The following is a 20,886-nucleotide window of genomic DNA, read 5'->3' on the forward strand; positions in this document are numbered from 1 at the left end:
TCCCAAGAAATCGCATCAATTTGGTCTGAGCAAAATTGGATTAAAATTTTGTTTTTGGGATGAGTTAAGGATTTGTTTTAGGTCTTCTGATGGCCAAGAGAGAGTTTGGAACGTGAGAGCGATTTTCTATAACATTTTCACTCCGGAGAAGCTATGGAGGTGGTGTTGTAGTATAGGCAGGCAATTTTACGGAAGGTCGCTCAAATTTGATCTTCATCGAGAGTTCTCCAACAGCTGATGTATTGAAGATCTGTTATCGGAATAAATTGTTTCTTATAAGCCACTAAATGGCGAAGGTTTTACGCATGACGATGCGAGGCCTCACACAGCTAGGATTGTTGGTAACTGCAAGGACCGGGCTTCAATTCAATGTTTGGAGTGGCCAGCATATATTACTGACTTAAACCCTTTGGGGAGGATTACGGAAGGTCATACAAACTTGATCTTCATCATTGGTTCCCTGACAGCTCTGTGATACATTGAAGATGTGTTATCAGAAGTTGTTCCTAATATGTTGTTCCTAATATTAGCGATGGTTTTCTTTTTATGAGAAACAAGGATCGTTGGTAACTACTTAGAACAGGCTGCAATTCAATGTTAGGAGTGGCCAGCCTGTAGAATTAAACCCTATCAAAAATTTTTGAGGCGAGTTGTCAAAGAGGGTAAAAAGTTGCTCAGTGATGCCAGAGACTTTCAGGAATTAAGGATGGCGCTGTTGGAGATGTATGAAAATATTTCACAGCATTACATTCTTTCTCATAAAATCCAGTGGTGATCAATACAAGAGGAGGAAATACTCTGTACNGGAAAAAAGGGCCAGGGGCAACGGTGGGAATCGAACCCACGACCGCGGCGTGAGAGTCTCTCATGCTAACCACTCGGCTACCGCGGTCCCCCTAATATTTTCTTCAATTTCAAATATTTCCATAGCAACATTTTTGGTAATACTTAATTTTATATTTAGCTATATTATATTATTTTTCTTTAAAAATTCCAGTAAAAAACAAATATTAAAAATTATAATTGCAAGTATTCACTTAAAAAAATGTGGGTGTTCACTTTTTTTGCCTCTCAGTATAGCAAGACATTGTGTTGATAATAAATTTATCCTATTATTATTATTTTGATCTAAAAATCTTACTTCTATTTCATTGAAGTTTGGAGTGTTTTCTTTTTTTTAATGAGTGTTCGTTATGAAATGGCGTCTTCATTCCCGCTTACTTGTACATATTACAGTATCGATTAAACAATCGATTAAACAATCGATTAATAATTTACAGTTTAATTATAAATAATAAAAAACGTTGTAATATATTTTATCGAAAATATTATATATTTTTAGATTTTTATTGACGGTAAACGTAATAAGTCTATTTTAAAAAACATTGAAGTTATACATTTAAATTCGACATTTTTATACAATTTTAAATTCGATTTAACAGTCGATAACGAATCGATTTGGCTTATTATCAAACTTCGTTAATCGTCTAACCCTATGTTAAAACCGATTAAACGAGGTAACAAACGTTGCACCCAGTGGGAGTTGTGAAGCTTTGTTTGTTTTCATCGAAAAATTTCCAGTAGTATTATTAGTATTTGGCGAGTGGTTTGCTCTGTTTTAAATCCTCAGAAATTCCAACGTCTTCACTTATGTCGTCCAAGTTGAAAATAAGCCAGGAATGGAAGAAAAGGGTGAGGGCGGAGTTGATGAAGCTGAGGCAGATAAAACGTTTCAAAAAAGCCGACGAGATAAAAGTGGCCTGGAACTTAAACAGAAAACTCATAGACGGTGAGTTCAAATCAATAGAAACAAACGAAATAATAAAATAATTTAAAAAGTTCAATAGAAACTGATAAGATTGTTTTTCGACTTGACCATAGTGACATTGTTTTTTTCCTTGTCTCCTTTTAAAAGGCAGATGGCCTATTTAGGATATATGTACCACAGTATGGCTGTGCACTCAAACTCTCAGCCTTATATCCTCCACAATACCTAATCACTCTGCTGTTGATAAAAGGAAAAGTCTTGGGAAAAAAGGTATAACATTAAAACAAACTTGTTTACAAAGCTTAAGAAATTGGACGAACGCAAATTGGTTGTAGCATTGTCTAGTCTTGCTGAAGAGCTATGTAGGATAAGGATAGCAAACGGTCAGAGGTCGGAGTAGGCATTGATGATGATAATGATTTCTTGAACCGATGTGCAATGCATTTCTGTATATGTTTACTGAGATCCTAGAGCTACGGGTTAGTGCACTGCCATGCTATGGTACCCAGCAATGTCTTATTTGCTAAGCAGTTAAATTATGACGTTTTATCCTTTACAGAAAATAAAACAATCAAACCCAACTCTGAAACAAGATATTTGATGTTTACAGATGTAGTTGCTGAGGAACAGAGAAAATGGTTGATGAACAGCAAGGCTTATTGGGAAAAAAAGACGGTTCATGAACCGCATTCGAGGTGCATGAAAGAGGTACAAGTGCTGAGGTCTGACAACGTTTATTTAAAAGGAAGGATTATCATCATGAATGCAGTCACTCCGATCCCTACGATGTACACGTGGGCTCCCATCCAACAGAATTTTATGGTATGATGAATTAATTCTGGCTGGAAGTGTATTAATTCTTGTTTAAAACAATGTGTAACATAGCTTCAAAGAAATTCACGATTTGTACTGTTTTCTATCAGGTCGAAGATGAAACAGTTTTACACAACATTCCGTACATGGGCGATGAAATTTTAGAACAGGATGGCACCTTTATTGAAGAACTGATAAAAAATTATGACGGGAAAGTTCATGGTGACAAAGACACAGGGTTTTTAGACGATTCTCTCTTTGTTGAATTAGTAAACACATTGATCCAGTATCAAGTAAAAGATGAGGTAAGTGTTTAATATTTTTGCCGCAAATCTTAAAAGCCTCTTTCTTTTTATACAAAACAATGGTTACTTTCAGGAAGAAGGGCTTGCAATGAAGGACGGGGAAGACGAGAAGAATAAAGAGCTCAGAAAGTGGTCTTCACTTTCAAAAGGAGAGCCTAAACCATTCCCTTGCCAGGTTATATTTGAAGCAATATCCCAGATGTTCCCTGACAAAGGGACTGCAGCTCAATTACGCGAAAAGTACGTATTTGCATAGAATTGGACATATGGTGTATTTAATTAATACATTTTTGTTAAAGGTATATAGAATTGACAGTGAGGTTAGACCCGACGGCGTTACCTCCGCATTGCACACCAAACATCGATGGTCCAATAGCGCAATCTGTTAAAAGGGAAAAGACTCTGCATTCTTTCCACACTCTGTTTTGCAGAAGGTGTTTTAAATATGATTGTTTCCTTCATTCAAGTAAGTATGTCATTAAGTTTAATAATTAAAATAGTTAATTTAATTTCTGTATGTTGAAGTTCATCACGGTGGGCCTTATCTGAAGAAAAGGAAAGGGCCCGAGTTGAAACCCTTCACTGAACCTTGTGGACCCGATTGTTATATACATTTGGTTGGCAGTCACAATTTTCTAAGATCCACGTATAAAACCCAGGAAGATTTTTACACAGAGAATATTTCAGGACGGGGTGAAGGAGAAACTTGCTGAAATATCTGCAGCTGCCGCAGCCAATAAAGACGAAAATCAAGATGAGCCTTCTTGCTCGTCAGTGAGTTCCAATAAAGATTTGAAAAATGAACCTCAAGATGACGACAAGCCTCCGGGAAAGGTCAGAAAGCAAACCAGTGTTGATTCAGGAAACGAGGCTAGCTCTGAAGACAGCAACGACAGTAAAGGTTTGTCTTGATACACTTGTTCAAAAGAGTTCACATTGAACAAAGGCTACAAGCTAATTTGTAGCTCACATGTTTTCAGATGTAAAGAGAGAGGACAATGAAGAGACCGAACCAACATGCAGCCTGTTTTCACTCCGTAACAACACAGGGGACGATTCGAGAGAGTGGACCGGGTCCGACCAATCCCTGTTCAGAGCCCTATACAGGGTTTTCGCACGGAACTTCTGTGCTATCTCACAGATCATGCTGACAAAGACATGTCAGCAGGTGTACAATTTCTCATTGAAAGATCCCTCTACGCCCCACATTGATGCAGAGATAGCTGAGTTCACACCACCACGAAAGAAGAAGAAGAAGCATCGCCTCTGGTCTGTTCACTGTAGGAAAAACGCGATGAGGAAAGAAGGCAACAACCACGTTCATAATTACACGCCTTGTGAACACCCTCCTGGCGTTGCCTGTGATAACCTCTGCCCATGTCAAGCATCACAAAATTTTTGTGAAAAGTACTGCCAATGCAGTTCAGACTGTAAGTCACTCCTTTTACGTTTATTATAATTATTAAATAATATAATTATAATTTTTACAGGCGCCAATAGATTTCCGGGATGTCGATGTAAAGCACAGTGCAACACTAAACAATGCCCTTGTTATCTCGCTGTTAGGGAATGCGACCCAGACCTCTGTCAAACCTGTGGAGCTGATCAATTCGATACACAAAAAATCACATGTAAAAATGTTAGCGTCCAAAGAGCTCTACGTAAGTAATATGTAGAAAAATGACCTATTTTATTTTGTTCTTTGGGATATTCTTCTTTCAAGGAAAAACTTGCACTTCCCACTTGCATATTTTATCCATTTCATGAAATAGGTCATATATGTTTTTGGACAGTGAATTTGTAAAATTTCATAGATGTAAAGTGCCAGCAGTCCCATGTGAACCTGAGTTGTGTTGTTGTCAACATACATTTTGAACTGCCCAAACCTGGAACTTTTCGAACACGTCGGCCGATGAATTTTTTTGAGGGCGATTTTTTATTTTAAGCCTAATTTATCTCATTCCAGATCCTTTTTCGAAATTAATTTCAGCTAGTAATGCATCAAAATCACTTTTATTTTCTATATCCTATTAAGTCGTGTGACCACAATCCCTACAACATTTTGTCTGGTAGACCACCATTGTGGGAAGTTACAGTTAGCCAGGGGAAGTTACATTTAAAAAACCAGCCATTCCTGCCATGTGAGTCCCTGGGAAGTTCTTTGAAAAATTGATACTTTTGTAATTGAGGAAACATGAAAAGATTCATGTTCATCCCTAACCATTTATACCCTAATGATACTAAAAAACCAAAAATCATTTTGACTTTAGGGAGGTATTCAGAGGTCCCATGGCACTTTAGGTGCTAAATAGCTTGAATTAAAAAAAAATTACACTAACTATGGACATTAGCGCGCTTCCCTATAATTGCCATCTTCAGTGGTACGTTTTCCCTTGATGTTGTCCATAAAGCTAGTTCCCCCTGCTACTTGATGGCATGCATATTCATAGGACACCTAAAGACTTCTGACGGGATTTGGCATCAGAGTTTCTGGAATTTTGTCCAAGACCGACATCTCCTTCTTTCACAACCTCCTCCATGTGCCACTCGTCCCCCTCTCATTTTACTTTTTGTACAAAATAAATTGCTCTCTGGTCATCCAAAAGCACATATGAAAATGATTTTCATCGTTATAAAGAAGATGAAAGTATGGTTCTCACCAAAAGTAAATTTTGATTTATTTCATGCATCTTCATTGTTGTTTTGTTTTGTGTTGTAGAAAGGGCAACAGCCCACATTCTTCCCTTTCGTCCTCATTCATTTGAGTTTTAAGTCATGGGGCACTTTAACTTAATTAGTTAAACTATAATTTAATCAACAATTCTAAAATAATAAACAAAAATAATTAACAATTATGTTCATGACCCATTCGATTCAGAGGCAATAAGGTGAATGGTGGGAGACAGGACATCTAAGCCAAATGCCTTTTTCCGTCTAAATGCATCAGAGCAATATGTCTTGGTCCCGTCACAATGCACCCCGTCTGAACAATGCGTCCCCGGCTTAATTCTTAATATCTTATTTTTCTTAGGCCTAGGTCTGGTATGCCATAAAGAATCTCAGCCACCGTTCTATTTTCCCCCTTTTGTGATAACTATTTGTATTATTTGAAGATAAACATTTACTTATGGCTCCATCGGATGTCGCCGGCTGGGGGATCTTCCTCAAGGACTCGGCTCAGAAGAACGAGTTTATTTCCGAGTATTGCGGCGAGATAATATCACAAGATGAGGCGGACAGGAGAGGAAAGGTCTACGACAAGTACATGTGCAGCTTCCTTTTCAATCTGAACAACGGTAAATAAAACCGTATAGAATGTTTTTTTATTGAAAATTGTCAATTTGTTAATTTTGTTTTTATTATAGATTTTGTGGTTGATGCAACTAGAAAGGGAAATAAAATACGTTTTGCAAATCATTCTATAAATCCAAACTGTTATGCTAAAGTCATGATGGTCAACGGTGACCACCGTATTGGAATATTCGCCAAAAGGGCCATTCAACCTGGCGAGGAACTCTTCTTTGATTACAGGTTTGTAATACTACCAATTCAAAAAATAAATAAATAAATAAAATAAATAAAAATAAAGACTATTATTAATCTGCATTTTGTTTTTCCAGATATGGGCCTACGGAACAGTTGAAATTTGTTGGAATTGAAAGGGAAATGGAATTTTTATGAGAAAAGGTCAACATAGATCCCGGAGAAGGGACGTCCAAAAATGACTCTTAATTCATTCACCACTGTAGGCTAGTATTTTTTTAAATTTGAACTCTGTCGACATTAAAGGCTATTACTATTTTGCAAAAATAATTTTGTAAACAAATTGGTGGGGAAGTGATGGTAATGAAATAGTACACATCCTTTTTCAGTGCCTTTCAAATTTTATTTTATTAATCTAAGTCTTCCAAGTCAGTATATAAAGGCCAGGCTTACAAAAAAAAAAATAGTTTAGAGTTTTCTATATCATCACAAAATAATCACTGTTGTTATAAGATACATTAGAATAATTTATCACGAAATATTTTGTATAAATTACTAAAGAACTATTCTGTAAGTTGTATCCATGGATAAAACTGTATTCTTTTACCCTTATGTTTTTATTCAATTTAAACTGTTAGATTTTATCGCTGGAATGGGATTTACTTGTTCATTGTATGAGTTCATGTAGCTTCATGTATTGAGAGTTGGACAGTAATTTTTAACTAGAAATAATTTTAAGAGATGTAGAATCAAATAAAGTTGTTTTCAATTATTTTTAAATGTCTGGACAATTTGTTGATATAGCAGATAGGATGCGAATCAAAGAAAATAACGGTTCATGGAGGTTGTGGTTGTTGGACGGGTAGACATGATTGCACAACAGACATCACAACAGTTTGTGTTAAGGATGGCAAAAGATTTAGAAACCTTCTCTAATCATATCGAACACAAACCTTCTTTTCTAAACCCACATCACACCAGACCACATCTCACTAACAGTCACTACCACACATTTCTAACACAATCATCATATCTGATATTTAATCATCCCTTTACATCCTTACCAATAATATTAAAAGTCTTTATGGAATATTATACAGGGTGTTAGGCTACTCCGTGTCACGTCACGAACTTTGCCGGTGAATTTCACAAACTCACACCTCCTAAGTCATAAAAAAAAGTTTGTATTAGCATATTCCGATTCTCAACCCTGTTGTAGACATTCAACAATTTATATCATGGTTTTCGTCAAAAATCTACTTAACTCCTGAATTATTTGTTTTTGGGGAAATCCAACAAAAAATTTTTTTGAAACTAGCATTACATTTCTTCTAGGGCTTTCAATTTAATTTTTTGTTAAAAAATAAATCTTTCAAAAACGAATAAATTTAAAATCTGTGACAAAACTAAATTTGCTATTTAGTTGGAAAAATTCACAGCAGAGCTTGGCAAATTTCATAACAACTTCGTTTAATAAGCTTTCTAGCAGTATATATTTTTCTTTAATTATATCAAACCAAAACACACAAATTTTATGCTTGATGGGAAAAAAGTGGTATCGGTGTGAATGTGGACTGGGGTTAATCTAGAAATTCAACATTTTGCCCAATTTATTTCCCAACTATGACTTAATAAAAAAGCACAAAAAGAAAGAAAAATTAAACAAAACACATAAATAAGAAACAATAAACATAGCGAACAACAATACAGAATTATAAAACCGTTTTTTTTTTTTTTTTAATGAATTTTGCAGTTTTGAAAGATTTAGTGTTTGTTACCAAAAATTAAATTGAAAGTTGTAGGATGTCTTATTAAAGGAAATTTAATGTTAGTTTCATTGCTTTTGTTTTGGATTTCTCCAAAAATGCATAGTACAGGAGTTGGTCATACAAACTTTTTTGCCAAGCTGGAAGTATGAAATTCGCTGGCAAAGGTTGTGATGTGAATACTCTTACCCTGCATAGAATGGAAAGACGGTCGTGGTCAAGTAACTGTCTAAGGTACATTCTTAACTCTACCCATCCTAGCCTAATTGATCATTAATGATCTTCAAGATTGGCGTATCATTTGCCTATGCTTTTGTCAACTTGTTCTGTGAGTACGTCTTGTGATTTAAAGTATATAAGTTGGAGTAATTGTTAATGTAAGGCCTATGTAAGCCATGGAATTTTGTACTTTTTATCATAGGCCATAATTCTGATGTTAACCCAGTAGGAAACAAAGGAACGTTTCCAAAATCATGGAAGATGTAGAAATACGAGAAAGTACTTTGAAAACAAGTGGGTAAGCTGCAGCATTGCCAAAAGCTAGGTTTGTCATAAATTTGGAATCAAGCCAACTGAATGAGCTTTTGAGAGACAGGGGGGGGTTGATAATGGAAGCTCCCAGGAATTGTATATTGCAGGTGAATTGTTCAGACCGCCAGGGTCATGACCAACCTCAAAGGAATTGAAGCAAGAAGGGCTTTCACTGAGCCAAAAAAAAGTGCAATAAACTGTATAGAGCTGCAGTGCTCATGGGGAACTGGTAGTATCTGGTATCCATCACAATAAGAAAGAAAAAAATTGGATCATGAGAAATCCCAACCTGTTTTTGGTAGCTTATGTAGGACAAATTGCCAGGGAGTGCCAAGAACCTTCTGAACAAATGGTCTTAACCAGGACAAACTCTGTGCAAATCGAAGTTGACAGTGTTGGAAATCCAGGCATTATTCTACACATCGTCAAATGTGTAAAACACTTATGTACAGACCTACCCACTTTCACTTTCATTTCCATTGTTAAAAAGCCAAGGTCAGAATTATTTCCTATCAACAGTAAATAAAGAGGAAAGGAAGGATTGACTGTGAGAGTTTGTTGATGGACCATTAGATGTAAAAGGGGGTGTTGGTGGCCGCAACGGTTTAGGCGTTGACACGGCGCTCATCACTGTAAGGTAAAGATCCCGGGTTCGAATCCAGTGGCTCTGCATGGGCGAAAAAAATGGGCTTTTTTTCAAAAACACCGGCACCCCGAGGGTTGATATGACCCTTGCTGTCGCGAACCCTCATTAAAAAAAAAAAATGTAAAAGAAGGACGAGCTTGGTCGGATTTCTGCAGGCAATCCAATTGCTACGACAAAAATATCTAATGGTGTGAATATGAAACAAGACATCGGATCTATCTAAGGTGGTAAACTTAAAAAAAAAATAGGTACACATTTTCTCAAGTAAAATAGAATAGATGTATTTTAAGTTTACATTAAATATTACAAAATATAAGGACTAATAAAAAAAGTTGAATCTTTCGCTAATTATTTACAAAAATTCCCTGTCCTTGGGTAGCTTCAATTTCCTGGAGCGTTTCTTTGGAAACCATCTGTGTTTGGTCGTGTACGTGATCTTCATGAGCTCTTCGCGTTCTACCTGGTCTAGGGCCGGTTTGAAGACCTTCATCGGCTGCGCCATCTTCAACACCTGGAGGGGCTTCGGAGCAGAAAGGGGCATCGGGGTGGTACACTCGTAAGGGAAACTTTTCTCGGGATGCCAGCAGACTATAGTCGAACCTTCGTCCGTCACGACGATCGGATCTTCGATCGTCCTGGACGAAAAGTTACGAACTGCCCTTGCCGCCGAATCCCATCTTCTGCCGCTGTTCAACAGTCTCACGACTAAAGACATGACCGACCTATGGTCCTTGTACCTATTGAATTGAATAATGAATATACTATAGTCCGGTTGGTATCTTAACTAGCACACTTGTTTTCTAAAGAACCTCCTGAGTAGTTTCGTGCCCAAATAACTATACATTATCGATATCGACATTAAATTGGTAATAATCGATGCAAGTCAATATGTATAATTTATCAGGTTTCCTGTATTACCTATAATTAAGTTATAAACCATATAGGTAATATCTATAATTAATAATAATAATTATTATTATTCAGAAATCGTAAGATGCGGTCTGGTGTGATGTAGGTTTCAGAAAAACGTTTTCTTTACCGTGTCACGTTCCGATCTTTATTGAGATCATCTTCAGGGCCTGGGATTTACAAACAACTAAATTAATTACCGATGTAGACTATGCAATCCAAAAGTGCACAAAAACAGAGGAAGAAAAAGACATAACACGATCAAAATGCATTAACACAGTAACAAATCACTTACACCTCACTACAAATCAATACAACAAATCTCAACTAACATACACCAAAACGAAAAATTTTCTCCAAAATAATCCTGACATGCTTGTTCTTTGTGCTGATAAAACAAAACAAACAGTAGCAATCAGCAAAAAGAGTGCAGGGAAAAAATTAACAAAATTATCAACGATACAAACACATACAGCACAATCATATCAGACCCTACACCTTCTCTCATCAAACAGCCAAACAAAATTCTCCAAGACACACTTAACAAAAAGAAATTGATGCATACACCTACAAATCACTTCAAACAACTCACCAATATAAATATTGGTTCTACCGGCTATCTGTTATCCACACATGTACCTGTTCATATAGTATAATGATTTTTTTTGAAGTCCTGATGAAGGCGATATATTCTGCCGAAAGCTCGACAAGAAAATAAATGTTTCTGTCTTCCTGACCTCATCCCCAATCTACCTTTTGGAAAGAAAAAAATATATTCACCAATATAAACATAAAACAGCAATATCTCACTGGCACTTTCAACACGACACGCAAGAATGGCACACTTACGCAGAAAACAAACACTTTGAGTGAGTAGAAATACTTTGATTGAATATAAAAAATATACATTTTTTGCATTGTATAAATTCACTTTTTTCCACATCCTACATGTATTTGTTAAATTTAAACTATGTTTGTAAATCCCAGGCCCTGAACAAAGTTCGAAACGTTTTATGAAATTGTCACTTATGTGTTTAAACTTTGAGCCAAATCTTGTCAGAAACTTGCCGATACATCTAGGAATTAAGCTCAACATATATTCTTATATTCATCAAGAAGAATGTAGTACTTCTAATAAAGGCATTTAATATATAATTTGTGACTGCTGAAGCATGCCTTGACTGAGCCAGTGAGGATAGTCAGACATGATGATTAGGATCTACCAAACCACTATTCAATTATGTTATAAATTATATTTAAATTATTAACAATAACATGCTAACATGAGAAATATACTATGTCATGCTTTACTTTTTGAGATAGTATTTTTTTTAAAAATGAGTCGTTTATTACCAAAAAATTCTTTTTTTGTAAACAAAATTATTGTTTAAAAGGAATATAATCGAGTACTGAATTAATAAGGCTTTCGATTGACAATGATCCGTTTAAGAAAATGACATTTTTCACATTTGTTTTTAATTTATCTCTTGATTTGACAGCTTCGGGCCAGACGACTTTGTCAAAATAGCCTTCAACGTCGGGTGGGTCGTATGTCCGAGTAAGGCGTCTCGCTTTGCACATGTCATAATCTAGATCTATATAAAACTTGTAATCGCATATGTCTGAAATCCTCTGAACGTCAAAGATTGTAAAACCCTCGATGAACAGCAGCCTCAGTTCACTCAGCTCGCTGAAAAATTTCAAAGATTCTCAAATCTCTTATATTAAATTCTCAAAGTATTTATACCTACATTTTCAGCACATTGTTTATATCCAGCACCATCTTATCCATATCGAGCGAAGTTAACAATTCCCAGTTGATATGACCTATTTCTGGTATCCACACATGTCTAGGATCTTCCACTGGCAAGAAATAATCGTCCTGCTTTATAAGCACGGAGTGTTTGAACTTTTTCTGCAAGGCTTTAGCGACACTTGTTTTACCGCTGTTCGTAATGCCGCAGATACCGACGACCTTCCAGCACATCTCATATGGTCCACAATGAGTACAATGTAAGAAGAGAAAGGCTCCCAATAAAGAACAAACCTACAGTACCGCAAACCATCAGAACATACCTTAAAAATATTCAGAATCAATAATAGAACAAAAAAAAGTACAGTATATAAATTCATTACCTAACTGGTGGGAAAAAAGATGCTAGAGCAGGGTAAAACGGCGTTACGACAACCCAAATTGTAAATATAAGGTACAACGTGCCAAAAACCGAGATAAGCAATATACCTAATAGTGTATCGTTCATTCATAAGAGTCGCACTCCTTTTCAAAATTAATAAAGTCCTCTTCGGTGAACGCAGTACCCTCTTCCTTTTTATTTTCAGCGGACTCAGATTCTTTCAAAGACCCCTGTCGAACCGAATATTCCAGTATCTATAAAAATGCATATAAATGACTACAATGAATCTCTGGAAATCCATAACCATCATTAGCCATTTCAGCTCAGGTGAATAACATAAAGTTCTTTTTTGTCATGAAACATCTTTAAAATCATAACAAAACAAATAGGTACCAGAGTAGAAAGGAAAGGGTCCATATCATCTTACCTTAATAACGTAAGTGCAGTGTCATTTGTTAGCTTTTCTATCCCTACTTCCTACCCCACCTCTTCAAAATCCAATGTACATCAACATCTCCCTGGCATTCTCAACACGACACACAATAATGACACACACAGAATACAAACACTTTGAGGCAGTACACAAATACAATAACACAAATACTTTGATTAAGTCTACAATTTCTATCATTGTATAAATTCATTTTTTCACATCCTACATGTATTTGTACAATATAAACAATTCACTACATTTCGTGGTCCGCTTGACCAATTAATATCATTTAAATAATTAAGGATTTTAGTCGAGATAAAAAGTCAGTGTCACGAGCAGGATTCGAACCCACGACCTTCAGCAAGGTACACCACTACTCTACAGCTATAGCTCAAGTGGTAGAGTAGCGGCGTATCTAGCCGAAGGTCATGGGTTTGAATCCCGCTCGTGCCACTGACTTTTTTATCTCAACTAAAATCCTTAATTAATTGAAAAATATAAATCTATTTATTTATATTTATAAATCCCAGGCCTTGAAGATGATCTTAGTAAAAATCGAAACATTGGCACAATAAAGAAAATATTTTTCTAAACTTATGTCACACCAGACCGCATCTTACTGAAATAATCATTAATTAACGGTCACTAAACACCACACATTACCAATCATTGTCATTAGTTCCTTTTTTCACAACACATATCTGTTCCTTTTATCTCATCGTAACAAATCCTTCTTCCAGAAACCAATAAAACAAAGAAAAAACTCATTCTCACAGTTTACCTTTCTTGCCAGGGAATCTTGTACGACCGGCCTCCTGAGGAGATTGAGCTTTTTATAATTGTCTTCCTGATTCTTCTTCTCCTTTACCAACTTCTTCCTGACCTGCTCTACAAACTTGACGTTCCTCTTTTTAACGTCGGCCACCCCTCTTGACGTCTTACCAGCCTTGTGATGTTTTGCAATACTCCTATCTATTTAAACAAAAAAAGGTAATAAAAAAAAAAAAATTAAAAAAATGACTTACCAGTGGATTCAGCGCTGCTTAATTCTAAACTCTTTCTCAATAAGGAAATAGACATTATTTTGACAAATCAAACATCAATAATTTATTGTGAAAGAAAACTGGGTGAAGCACATGGACGACGGACTTTGTTTATCAATGCTTACCACTGGGCACTGACCAAACGGTCATCATGATCAACGTCATTATGACGTTTCAGTAAATAGATAAAATTGTAACTAATTAATTATGTAATTACAATTTAGTAATCAGTAAAAAATTAGTTTTTTTAATAAAATCGATATAGATTTTTTTTTTGAACAGTGTAATTGAAAACTTTCAAGTGGTCCATAAAATAGTATACCAACTCTGGTATACTATTTTCGTCGTTTGAAAATAAAGTTAATTTGAAATGGTGTAAAATCAATACAATACCCCGTTTTTGTTGTTAAAATTAATTTTCACTTAGCCTAAGGTTTTGAATTTGCCAATTTTTTATTGTGAAAACTAATGAACAATCGAGTAAATACTACACTAAAATACATCGATATGAATATATATATATTTTTTTTTGTAAAACCTTCCCCCTGGTTTACCGCCCCGTAAATAAACGTGTTGTATCCGTATATTCCATAGTATCCAACCGCACGTGCTTTTGCTCGTCGTCTTATCCATAGTTTTTCCGGAAAATGGGCGAGAGCGATGAGATGGAGGTAGACCCGGCCGAAGGGAGTTCGAACAAAGTGAAAAAAAATGCGGCCAAGGGGAAAAAGGAGGTCGTCCCTCGACCGTACTTGCCGGGTATGCCCATGAAAAAGAACGAGGAACTAGTCTACGATCCATCCGCCTACCACATGCTCCACGAAGCTCAGACCGGTAACGAATATATAATTAATTGTTTAATTAATTATTGTAGTATATTGAAACCGATTTTTCTAGGTGCACCTAGCCTCAGTTTTGACATCATACCAGACGGTGATGGCGACAACAGGACGCAGTTTCCTCATTCGGCGTACTTGGTGGCCGGCACTCAGGCCGACAGACCAAATGGAAACAACTTGATTGTTATGAAGGTACTAACATTTCTAAGAATTCACTAATTTCGTGGTCCGCTTGACTAATTAATATATTACAATTAATTGAGGTTTTGAATTGAGATAAAAAAGTCAGTGGCACGAGCGGGATTCTAACCCACGATCTTCGGCTAGAGGGAAAATTCAAAAGGTGGAGTTGAGATGGGAAGTTAGTGTCCGAGTGGATCGAAGTCATGATAGCTCAAGTGGTAGAGCAACGGCGTATCTAGCCGAAGATCGTGGGTTCGAATCCCGCTCGTGCCATTGACTTTTTTATCTCAACTAAAAACCTTAATTAATTGTAATTTCTAAGAATGTAAAGCTGTTGTGCAAGGGATGACCACCATAATTGATCAGACGATTTTCTTTGATTTGCTGTATTATTATTCAATTCTGAACATTATTTCAATTCAATTAATTAATTTTTTTAGTTGAGATAAAAAAGTCAGTGTCACGAGCGGGATTTGAACCCATGACCTTTGACTTGATTCGCTGCTACTCTACTACTTGTGCTATCGTGACTTCGATCCACTCGGGCACTAATTTCTCATCTCAACCCCACCTTCGAATTTTCCCTCCTTTTTGCCATTTTTCAAATGTGTAATCTATTTGTTGGCCACGGAGAACTTTAGTGAAGATACACTTCATTTTTACTTGTTAAATTCACTAGTTTTCGTGGTCCGCTTGACCAATTAATTAAGGTTTTTAGTTGAGATTAAAAAAGTCAGTGTCACAAGCGGGATTCGAACCCACGACCTTTGGCTTGATCCGCTGCTATGAAATGGCCACGGAGAACTTTAGTGAAGGTACACTTCATTTTTACTTGTTAAATTCACTAGTTTTCGTGGTCCGCTTGACTAATTAATATCTTTCAATTGATTAAGGTTTTTAGTTGATTAAGTGCCCGAGTGGATCAAAGTCACAATAGCTCAAGTGGTAGAGTAGTGGCGTATCAAGCCGAAGGTCGTAGGTTCGAATCCCGCTCATGACAATGACTTTTTTATCTCAACTAAAAACCTTGATTAATTGAATGATATTAATTGGTCAAGCAGAACACGAAAAATAGTTAATTTAATGAATTAAAATGAAGTATATTTCATACGTCGCCGAGAATCAAATAGATTACACGACATTTGAAAAATGGCAAAAAAGGAGGGAAAATTCAAAAAGTGGGGTTGAGATGGGTTGTTAGTGCCCGAGTGGACCGAAGTTGCGATAGCTTAAGTAGTAGAGTAGCAGCATATCTAGCCGAAGATTGTGGGTTCAAATCCCGCTCGTGACACTGACTTTTTTATCTCAACTAAAAGCCGTAATTAATTGAAATAATTCAATTTTTTTTTGTAAGGTGTTGGCTGAAATGAAAAAGCTATTGCCATGAGAAGGATTCAAACCCACGACCTTCGGTTAAATACACCACTATTCTACCACTTGATCTATCATGACTTTGATCCACTTGGACACTAACTCCCCATCTCAACCTATAACCTTTCGAATTTTTCCTCTTTTTGCCTCTGCCTCTCTAATCATTATATTTTATAATTTGTTCTTTAACACGTTGGTATCGACACCTAGCTGGATTTGTTTAACGGTTTTGAACGACAACGGTCATTTTGACCCACTTTCAACTCTTGCACTTCGATGAAAAAAGATTCTTTCTTACTTTCTTTTCTGATTTGAAGGTCGAGAATTTAGTCAAAACGCACAAGAATGAAGATGAATCATCATCGGAAAGTGAAGACGAAGATGAAGAAGGGTTCAAATTGGAAAAAAATAACGAACCCTTTATGAGGACGCAATTGATCAAACATTACGGCTGTGTCAACAGGATTAGGGTGACTTGTCATTAATTAAGTTTTATAATACAGTGCTCTCTCCTGAACTGATTGCTGCATGGTAATATTTAAATTACTGAAAATTTTGGATTACTGACTTTAAAAAAATACATAAATTTGTACAAAAATCAATTTTCAACACAACACTTTATTATTATTGCATGCATAAACTGCCATTTTTTAAAAATAATCATTTAAAAAAATTCTTCATTGTTTCTTATCCTTTTTCACTAATTTTTAAGCAGTACGTATATTGTACTTAAGAGAAGAAAAATTTTGACTGTTTAATATTTCATTTTTTTGTAGTGAGGGAGATGAGTGATTCACTGAAGATATTCTCAAAAATTTGTATATTCTAAGCTGATTTTGGTCTTTTGTAAGAACCCCCCTCTCTCTCTTTTCTCTTTCTCTCTCATTCACTCACTCAACTGTTCCACTCTCTCTTTCTCTGTTACTTTACCTTCCGCCAAATAATGTTTCATTTGTTTCCTTTGTAACTCATTTTTTGAATATTTTTACAGTTTAGAGTACCAAAGTTTAGGGAGAGCACTGTACTTTATGATAAACGTTTATAAGCGCTAAATTTCATTCGGTTTTTATTTGTTTCAGACAACATTGATAGATGGAAAAGTATTGGCGGGAGTTTGGTCAGAGATGGGCAAAGTGACCGTTGTTGATATAAGCCCGCAGTTACAGTGCCTAGTAGATCCTACGAATCCGTTGAACCAGAGGAATAAAAAAAAAGGTGTCGGAGATCCTATCAAGCCTTTGTACGTATTCACTGGCCATCGGGGAGAAGGGTACGGTATTGACTGGTGTCCCACGCAGCAAGGTTAGAACTACATTTAATTTAAACTTCCTTGATGAAATACATTTACACACATATAATTTAAAATTTAAATGCATAAAACCAAATTAAATTTTTTTTTGTTATAAATAATATTTATTTAGAAATCGTGAGATGCGATCTGGTGTGATGTAGGTTTCAGAAAAATATTTTCTTTATCGTGCCAACGTTTCGATCTTTATTGAGATCATCTTCAGGGCCTGGGATTTACAAACATTGTTTACATATTACAATTACATTTTGGATGTGGAAAAGTGAATTTATACAATGCAAAATATATTTTTTTATATATTCAATCAAAGTATTTCTACTCACTCAAAGTGTTTGTCTTCTGTGTAATTGTGTCATTCTTGTGTGTCGTGTCGAGAGTGCCAGTGAGATTTTGCTATTTTGTGTTTATATACATTGGATTTTGAAGGGGTGGGGAAGGATGTCGGTATAGAAAAGGCATTTTTGTATAAGGCGTCGGCTTCTTTGAGGTTAAAAGAGCCGACGAAGGGAAAAATGTGTTGGTAATGGTTCAGCCAGATTATCCGTTCTGGATTATATAGAAAGGGATAAATAGGAAAAGGAAAGCTGAATTGTTGGTAAATTAGACTATGTGAAAAATATTTGATGTGTGGACTGTAATGTAATGATATAGTATGTTATCTGTATTGAATGTGATTAATGATATTGGCGTAGCTGCGATTGAGTTTGCATGTATCTGTTCTGTAATTGATGCTGTTTATCTCTGTTGATACCATTTGTTTTGTTCTGTATGTAATATTTTTGGATTTTTGAAGTCAAAATTGTGTTGGTGTTCAAAATGATGGGTAGGGAGTGCTGTAGGATTTTGCTTGGGTTTTTTGCAATCATAGATATGTTGCTTTACTCTTTTGTCCAGATATTGGGATGTAAGACCAATGTAAGTTGCCAGACAGTTTAAACAGTTGATCTTATAGATTACGGCAGATTTATTTGTTATTGGTGTGAGATCTTTAATTTTGGAAAAAAGTGTTTGAATTGTTTTATAATTTTTGACGGCTATTTTGAAGTTATCGGACAAGAGAAATGTGTTTAATTTGTGTTATTTAGGCCTTGGATAAATGGTATGGAAATGTATGCTGGTTTGTTTGTATTCGATAGATTTAATGTAGTATTATTAGTAATAGTGGATGGTGTTAGTGTTGAGTTGTAATTGTTGATTATTCTGTTAATTATGTGTTTAGGGTAGAGATTGTTATGGAGGATCTGTTTGTATATCTTTATGTTTTTGTGGTGGAAGGATTCATGGCTTAAGGTAATCATTCTGTGAAGTAAAACTGAAAACCTCTGAAACCTACATCACACCAAACCGCATCTCACGATTTCTAAATAAATATCGATTAACGGTCACTAATCACCACACAGTTATAAATTAACTTTTTTTAGGTGTTCTCGCAACAGGGGATTGTAAGGGTGGTCTCCATATCTGGACTCCGAGAGGAGAAGGTTGGTCGGTGAACAAGAACTCCCTCGTCGGCCACACGGATTCTGTTGAAGATCTTCAGTGGTCGCCGAACGAACCCTCTGTAATTTCTTCTTGCTCTGTTGACAAATCGTAAGCAATTATATTTAAACATTCATTATTTATGTGATATCTCTTTGAGTGAGGATGATGATGGCATTGGGTATTTTTTGATGGTCCTGCTCAGCCTATTCTTGTTGTCTTGGACTTTCAGGTGTTTCAACACCTTCAATGCTAAGTGCTTACTAGTGCATTCACCGTCATCTATACCCATCTCTAACTTACCACTGAAGATGTCCAAAATTTGTCTGGCAGACCAAAACGTGGACAGCTAGATGTGCAAATGACAAAACTAGTCATTATTTATTTAATATGACTAGTCCGGATGTTTATTCTGTACATAGAGATAAAGTTCTTACACTCAATTAAATTTAGATGTAATATCAAAGTAGCATTGATTTAACTGGAAAGAAATGTCCCATTTATGTTGTTCAAATTTGCACTTTCTAATGAAATTCATGTTGACCTTTTAGGACCAATGCACATATGTGTTTAGTATCTGGTCCCATTCTGGGTTCACACTTGCAATCTGAAGTACTGGTAGTATACACACAGCAGCCACACTGTCCAATGGATCCATTTTGCGTCATAACAAAATGGTATCACTCTGTTGTATTTGGCATGACTTTCTACAGCCGTATTGAATTCTTCTTGCTTCTAATTTCAATTCTGAATTCTCGTTGCAGTCGTAACTGCTTCTAATGACAGATGAAATTGATGTTGAGTTATTTATACAATAAATTAAAAAATATATGTTTCTTGATGACAGGTTTTTTCATACTTTGTTGAAGTTGTAAGGAACAGTCAAGAATGTGATAGTTTAGAAAAACACTTTTTTTTTTTTTTGCCGACATTTTGATTTTTATTCGGGTCATGACCTACATAAATGTATTCTCTGTACACAACGTGAGCAAAAATGGAACATTTTCCATGGTAAATGTCCAACCCGTTTTGTTGACAGTATTCATACTGGTGGTATTTGAAGCATGTCAGTTAATAAAGTTCCACAGCAAGACCGGACGTCGAAAAACCACATGTGCGCATCGGGCCTTGCAATTTCTCAAAAAATTTTATCATCCTTGAAAAAATTTGTTTTATTTTTGTTATATACAGAATAAGGATATGGGATACAAGAGACAACCCTAACAGCGCTTGTAAGCTAGCGGTGAATGATGCCCATACTTCAGATGTAAACGTTATATCATGGAACAAGAAAGAACCGTTAATCCTTTCAGGCGGTGATGACGGTTATATTCACGTTTGGGATTTAAGGAATTTCAAGGTTTCTGATTTTCTTTAAAAAAAAAAATAAATAAATAAATATGTAAATGTAACCATTTTCAGAGTCAAAGCACCGTCGCTAGCCTGAAACACCACAAAGATTCCATAACAACTGTTGAATGGATGCCGTTGGAAGGGTCCATCTTTGCAAGCGGTGGCGAGGATGATCAGATCACCATCTGGGATTTGGCCGTCGAGAGGGATGAAGCGGTGAAGGAGGAAGACGTGAAGGTACAAATTTTGGTTCATATCCATATCAAAACCACTAACATATGTTCTTGTTGTTCAGGATCTACCGCCACAGCTTCTGTTCATTCACCAAGGCCAGAAGGAAATCAAAGAATTACACTGGCATAAGCAAATACCGGGGATGATAATAAGTACATCAAACACAGGATTTAATTTTTTCAAAACTATATCTGTTTGAATTTAATATATTTTATTTTATTGAATTGTGTGTTTATTTTCATAACGAATCTCTCTACAAGCTTCTGTGCTGCCGCACTTCTTTTTT

At 35.9% G+C, this 20,886-nt stretch overlaps 4 protein-coding genes across 6 annotated transcripts; 2 read left to right on the forward strand and 2 right to left on the reverse strand.

The window, feature by feature from the left end:
* Positions 1 to 1,476: 1,476 nt before the first annotated feature.
* Positions 1,477 to 7,149, forward strand: LOC106666006 (histone-lysine N-methyltransferase E(z)). 2 transcript variants are annotated; one of them, XM_014392865.2, is made up of 12 exons: positions 1,477 to 1,789; positions 2,379 to 2,590; positions 2,692 to 2,886; positions 2,960 to 3,126; positions 3,186 to 3,352; positions 3,412 to 3,503; positions 3,574 to 3,787; positions 3,852 to 4,316; positions 4,377 to 4,547; positions 6,000 to 6,182; positions 6,252 to 6,417; positions 6,507 to 7,149. In XM_014392865.2, exons 1-12 carry the CDS (start codon positions 1,651 to 1,653, stop codon positions 6,565 to 6,567), a joined length of 2,232 nt encoding a protein of 743 aa, XP_014248351.1. In that variant the 5' UTR covers positions 1,477 to 1,650; the 3' UTR covers positions 6,568 to 7,149. The 2 variants fall into 2 exon arrangements, with proteins under 2 accessions (XP_014248351.1, XP_014248352.1); XM_014392866.2 differs by having other exon boundaries at positions 3,867 to 4,316.
* Positions 7,150 to 9,567: 2,418 nt separating this feature from the next.
* Positions 9,568 to 10,144, reverse strand: LOC106665948 (39S ribosomal protein L42, mitochondrial). Its single transcript, XM_014392773.2, has one exon. The coding sequence runs from the start codon at positions 10,025 to 10,027 to the stop codon at positions 9,665 to 9,667; it is 363 nt and encodes a 120-aa protein (XP_014248259.1). The 5' UTR covers positions 10,028 to 10,144; the 3' UTR covers positions 9,568 to 9,664.
* A 1,310-nt stretch (positions 10,145 to 11,454) lies between these two features.
* Positions 11,455 to 13,978, reverse strand: LOC106665947 (nicotinamide riboside kinase 1). 2 transcript variants are annotated; one of them, XM_024230405.1, is made up of 5 exons: positions 13,815 to 13,978; positions 13,571 to 13,761; positions 12,358 to 12,610; positions 11,973 to 12,268; positions 11,455 to 11,911 (listed from the first exon to the last, which is right to left on the reverse strand). In XM_024230405.1, the coding sequence occupies exons 4-5, from the start codon at positions 12,206 to 12,208 to the stop codon at positions 11,602 to 11,604; spliced, it is 546 nt and encodes a 181-aa protein (XP_024086173.1). In that variant the 5' UTR covers positions 12,209 to 12,268; positions 12,358 to 12,610; positions 13,571 to 13,761; positions 13,815 to 13,978; the 3' UTR covers positions 11,455 to 11,601. The 2 variants fall into 2 exon arrangements, with proteins under 2 accessions (XP_024086173.1, XP_014248258.1); XM_014392772.2 differs by having other exon boundaries at positions 11,973 to 12,297; positions 13,815 to 13,975.
* Positions 13,979 to 14,359: 381 nt separating this feature from the next.
* LOC106665945 (glutamate-rich WD repeat-containing protein 1) lies at positions 14,360 to 20,821 on the forward strand. The gene is made up of 8 exons (XM_014392770.2): positions 14,360 to 14,666; positions 14,730 to 14,863; positions 16,543 to 16,695; positions 17,305 to 17,527; positions 18,956 to 19,124; positions 20,205 to 20,373; positions 20,436 to 20,603; positions 20,662 to 20,821. Exons 1-8 carry the CDS (start codon positions 14,480 to 14,482, stop codon positions 20,797 to 20,799), a joined length of 1,341 nt encoding a protein of 446 aa, XP_014248256.1. The 5' UTR covers positions 14,360 to 14,479; the 3' UTR covers positions 20,800 to 20,821.
* Positions 20,822 to 20,886: the final 65 nt, after the last annotated feature.

Source organism: Cimex lectularius, unplaced genomic scaffold, assembly GCF_000648675.2.
Source record: "Cimex lectularius strain Harlan isolate CLEC.00 unplaced genomic scaffold, Clec_2.1 scaffold49, whole genome shotgun sequence".
NCBI classification, from domain to species: domain Eukaryota; kingdom Metazoa; phylum Arthropoda; class Insecta; order Hemiptera; family Cimicidae; genus Cimex; species Cimex lectularius.

Coding starts and splice junctions, on each gene's coding strand:
- LOC106666006 (XM_014392865.2), top strand. CDS start 1,651: ATGTCGTCCAAGTTGAAAATAAGCCAGGAATGGAAGAAAAGGGTGAGG. Junction 2,887..2,959: donor AGTATCAAGTAAAAGATGAG/GTAAGTGTTTAA, acceptor GGTTACTTTCAG/GAAGAAGGGCTTGCAATGAA. Junction 3,788..3,851: donor AGACAGCAACGACAGTAAAG/GTTTGTCTTGAT, acceptor GCTAATTTGTAG/CTCACATGTTTTCAGATGTA.
- LOC106665948 (XM_014392773.2), bottom strand. CDS start 10,027: ATGTCTTTAGTCGTGAGACTGTTGAACAGCGGCAGAAGATGGGATTCG.
- LOC106665947 (XM_024230405.1), bottom strand. CDS start 12,208: ATGTGCTGGAAGGTCGTCGGTATCTGCGGCATTACGAACAGCGGTAAA. Junction 11,912..11,972: donor ATAAACAATGTGCTGAAAAT/GTAGGTATAAAT, acceptor GAAATTTTTCAG/CGAGCTGAGTGAACTGAGGC.
- LOC106665945 (XM_014392770.2), top strand. CDS start 14,480: ATGGGCGAGAGCGATGAGATGGAGGTAGACCCGGCCGAAGGGAGTTCG. Junction 14,864..16,542: donor ACAACTTGATTGTTATGAAG/GTACTAACATTT, acceptor TCTGATTTGAAG/GTCGAGAATTTAGTCAAAAC. Junction 20,374..20,435: donor GGGATTTAAGGAATTTCAAG/GTTTCTGATTTT, acceptor AACCATTTTCAG/AGTCAAAGCACCGTCGCTAG.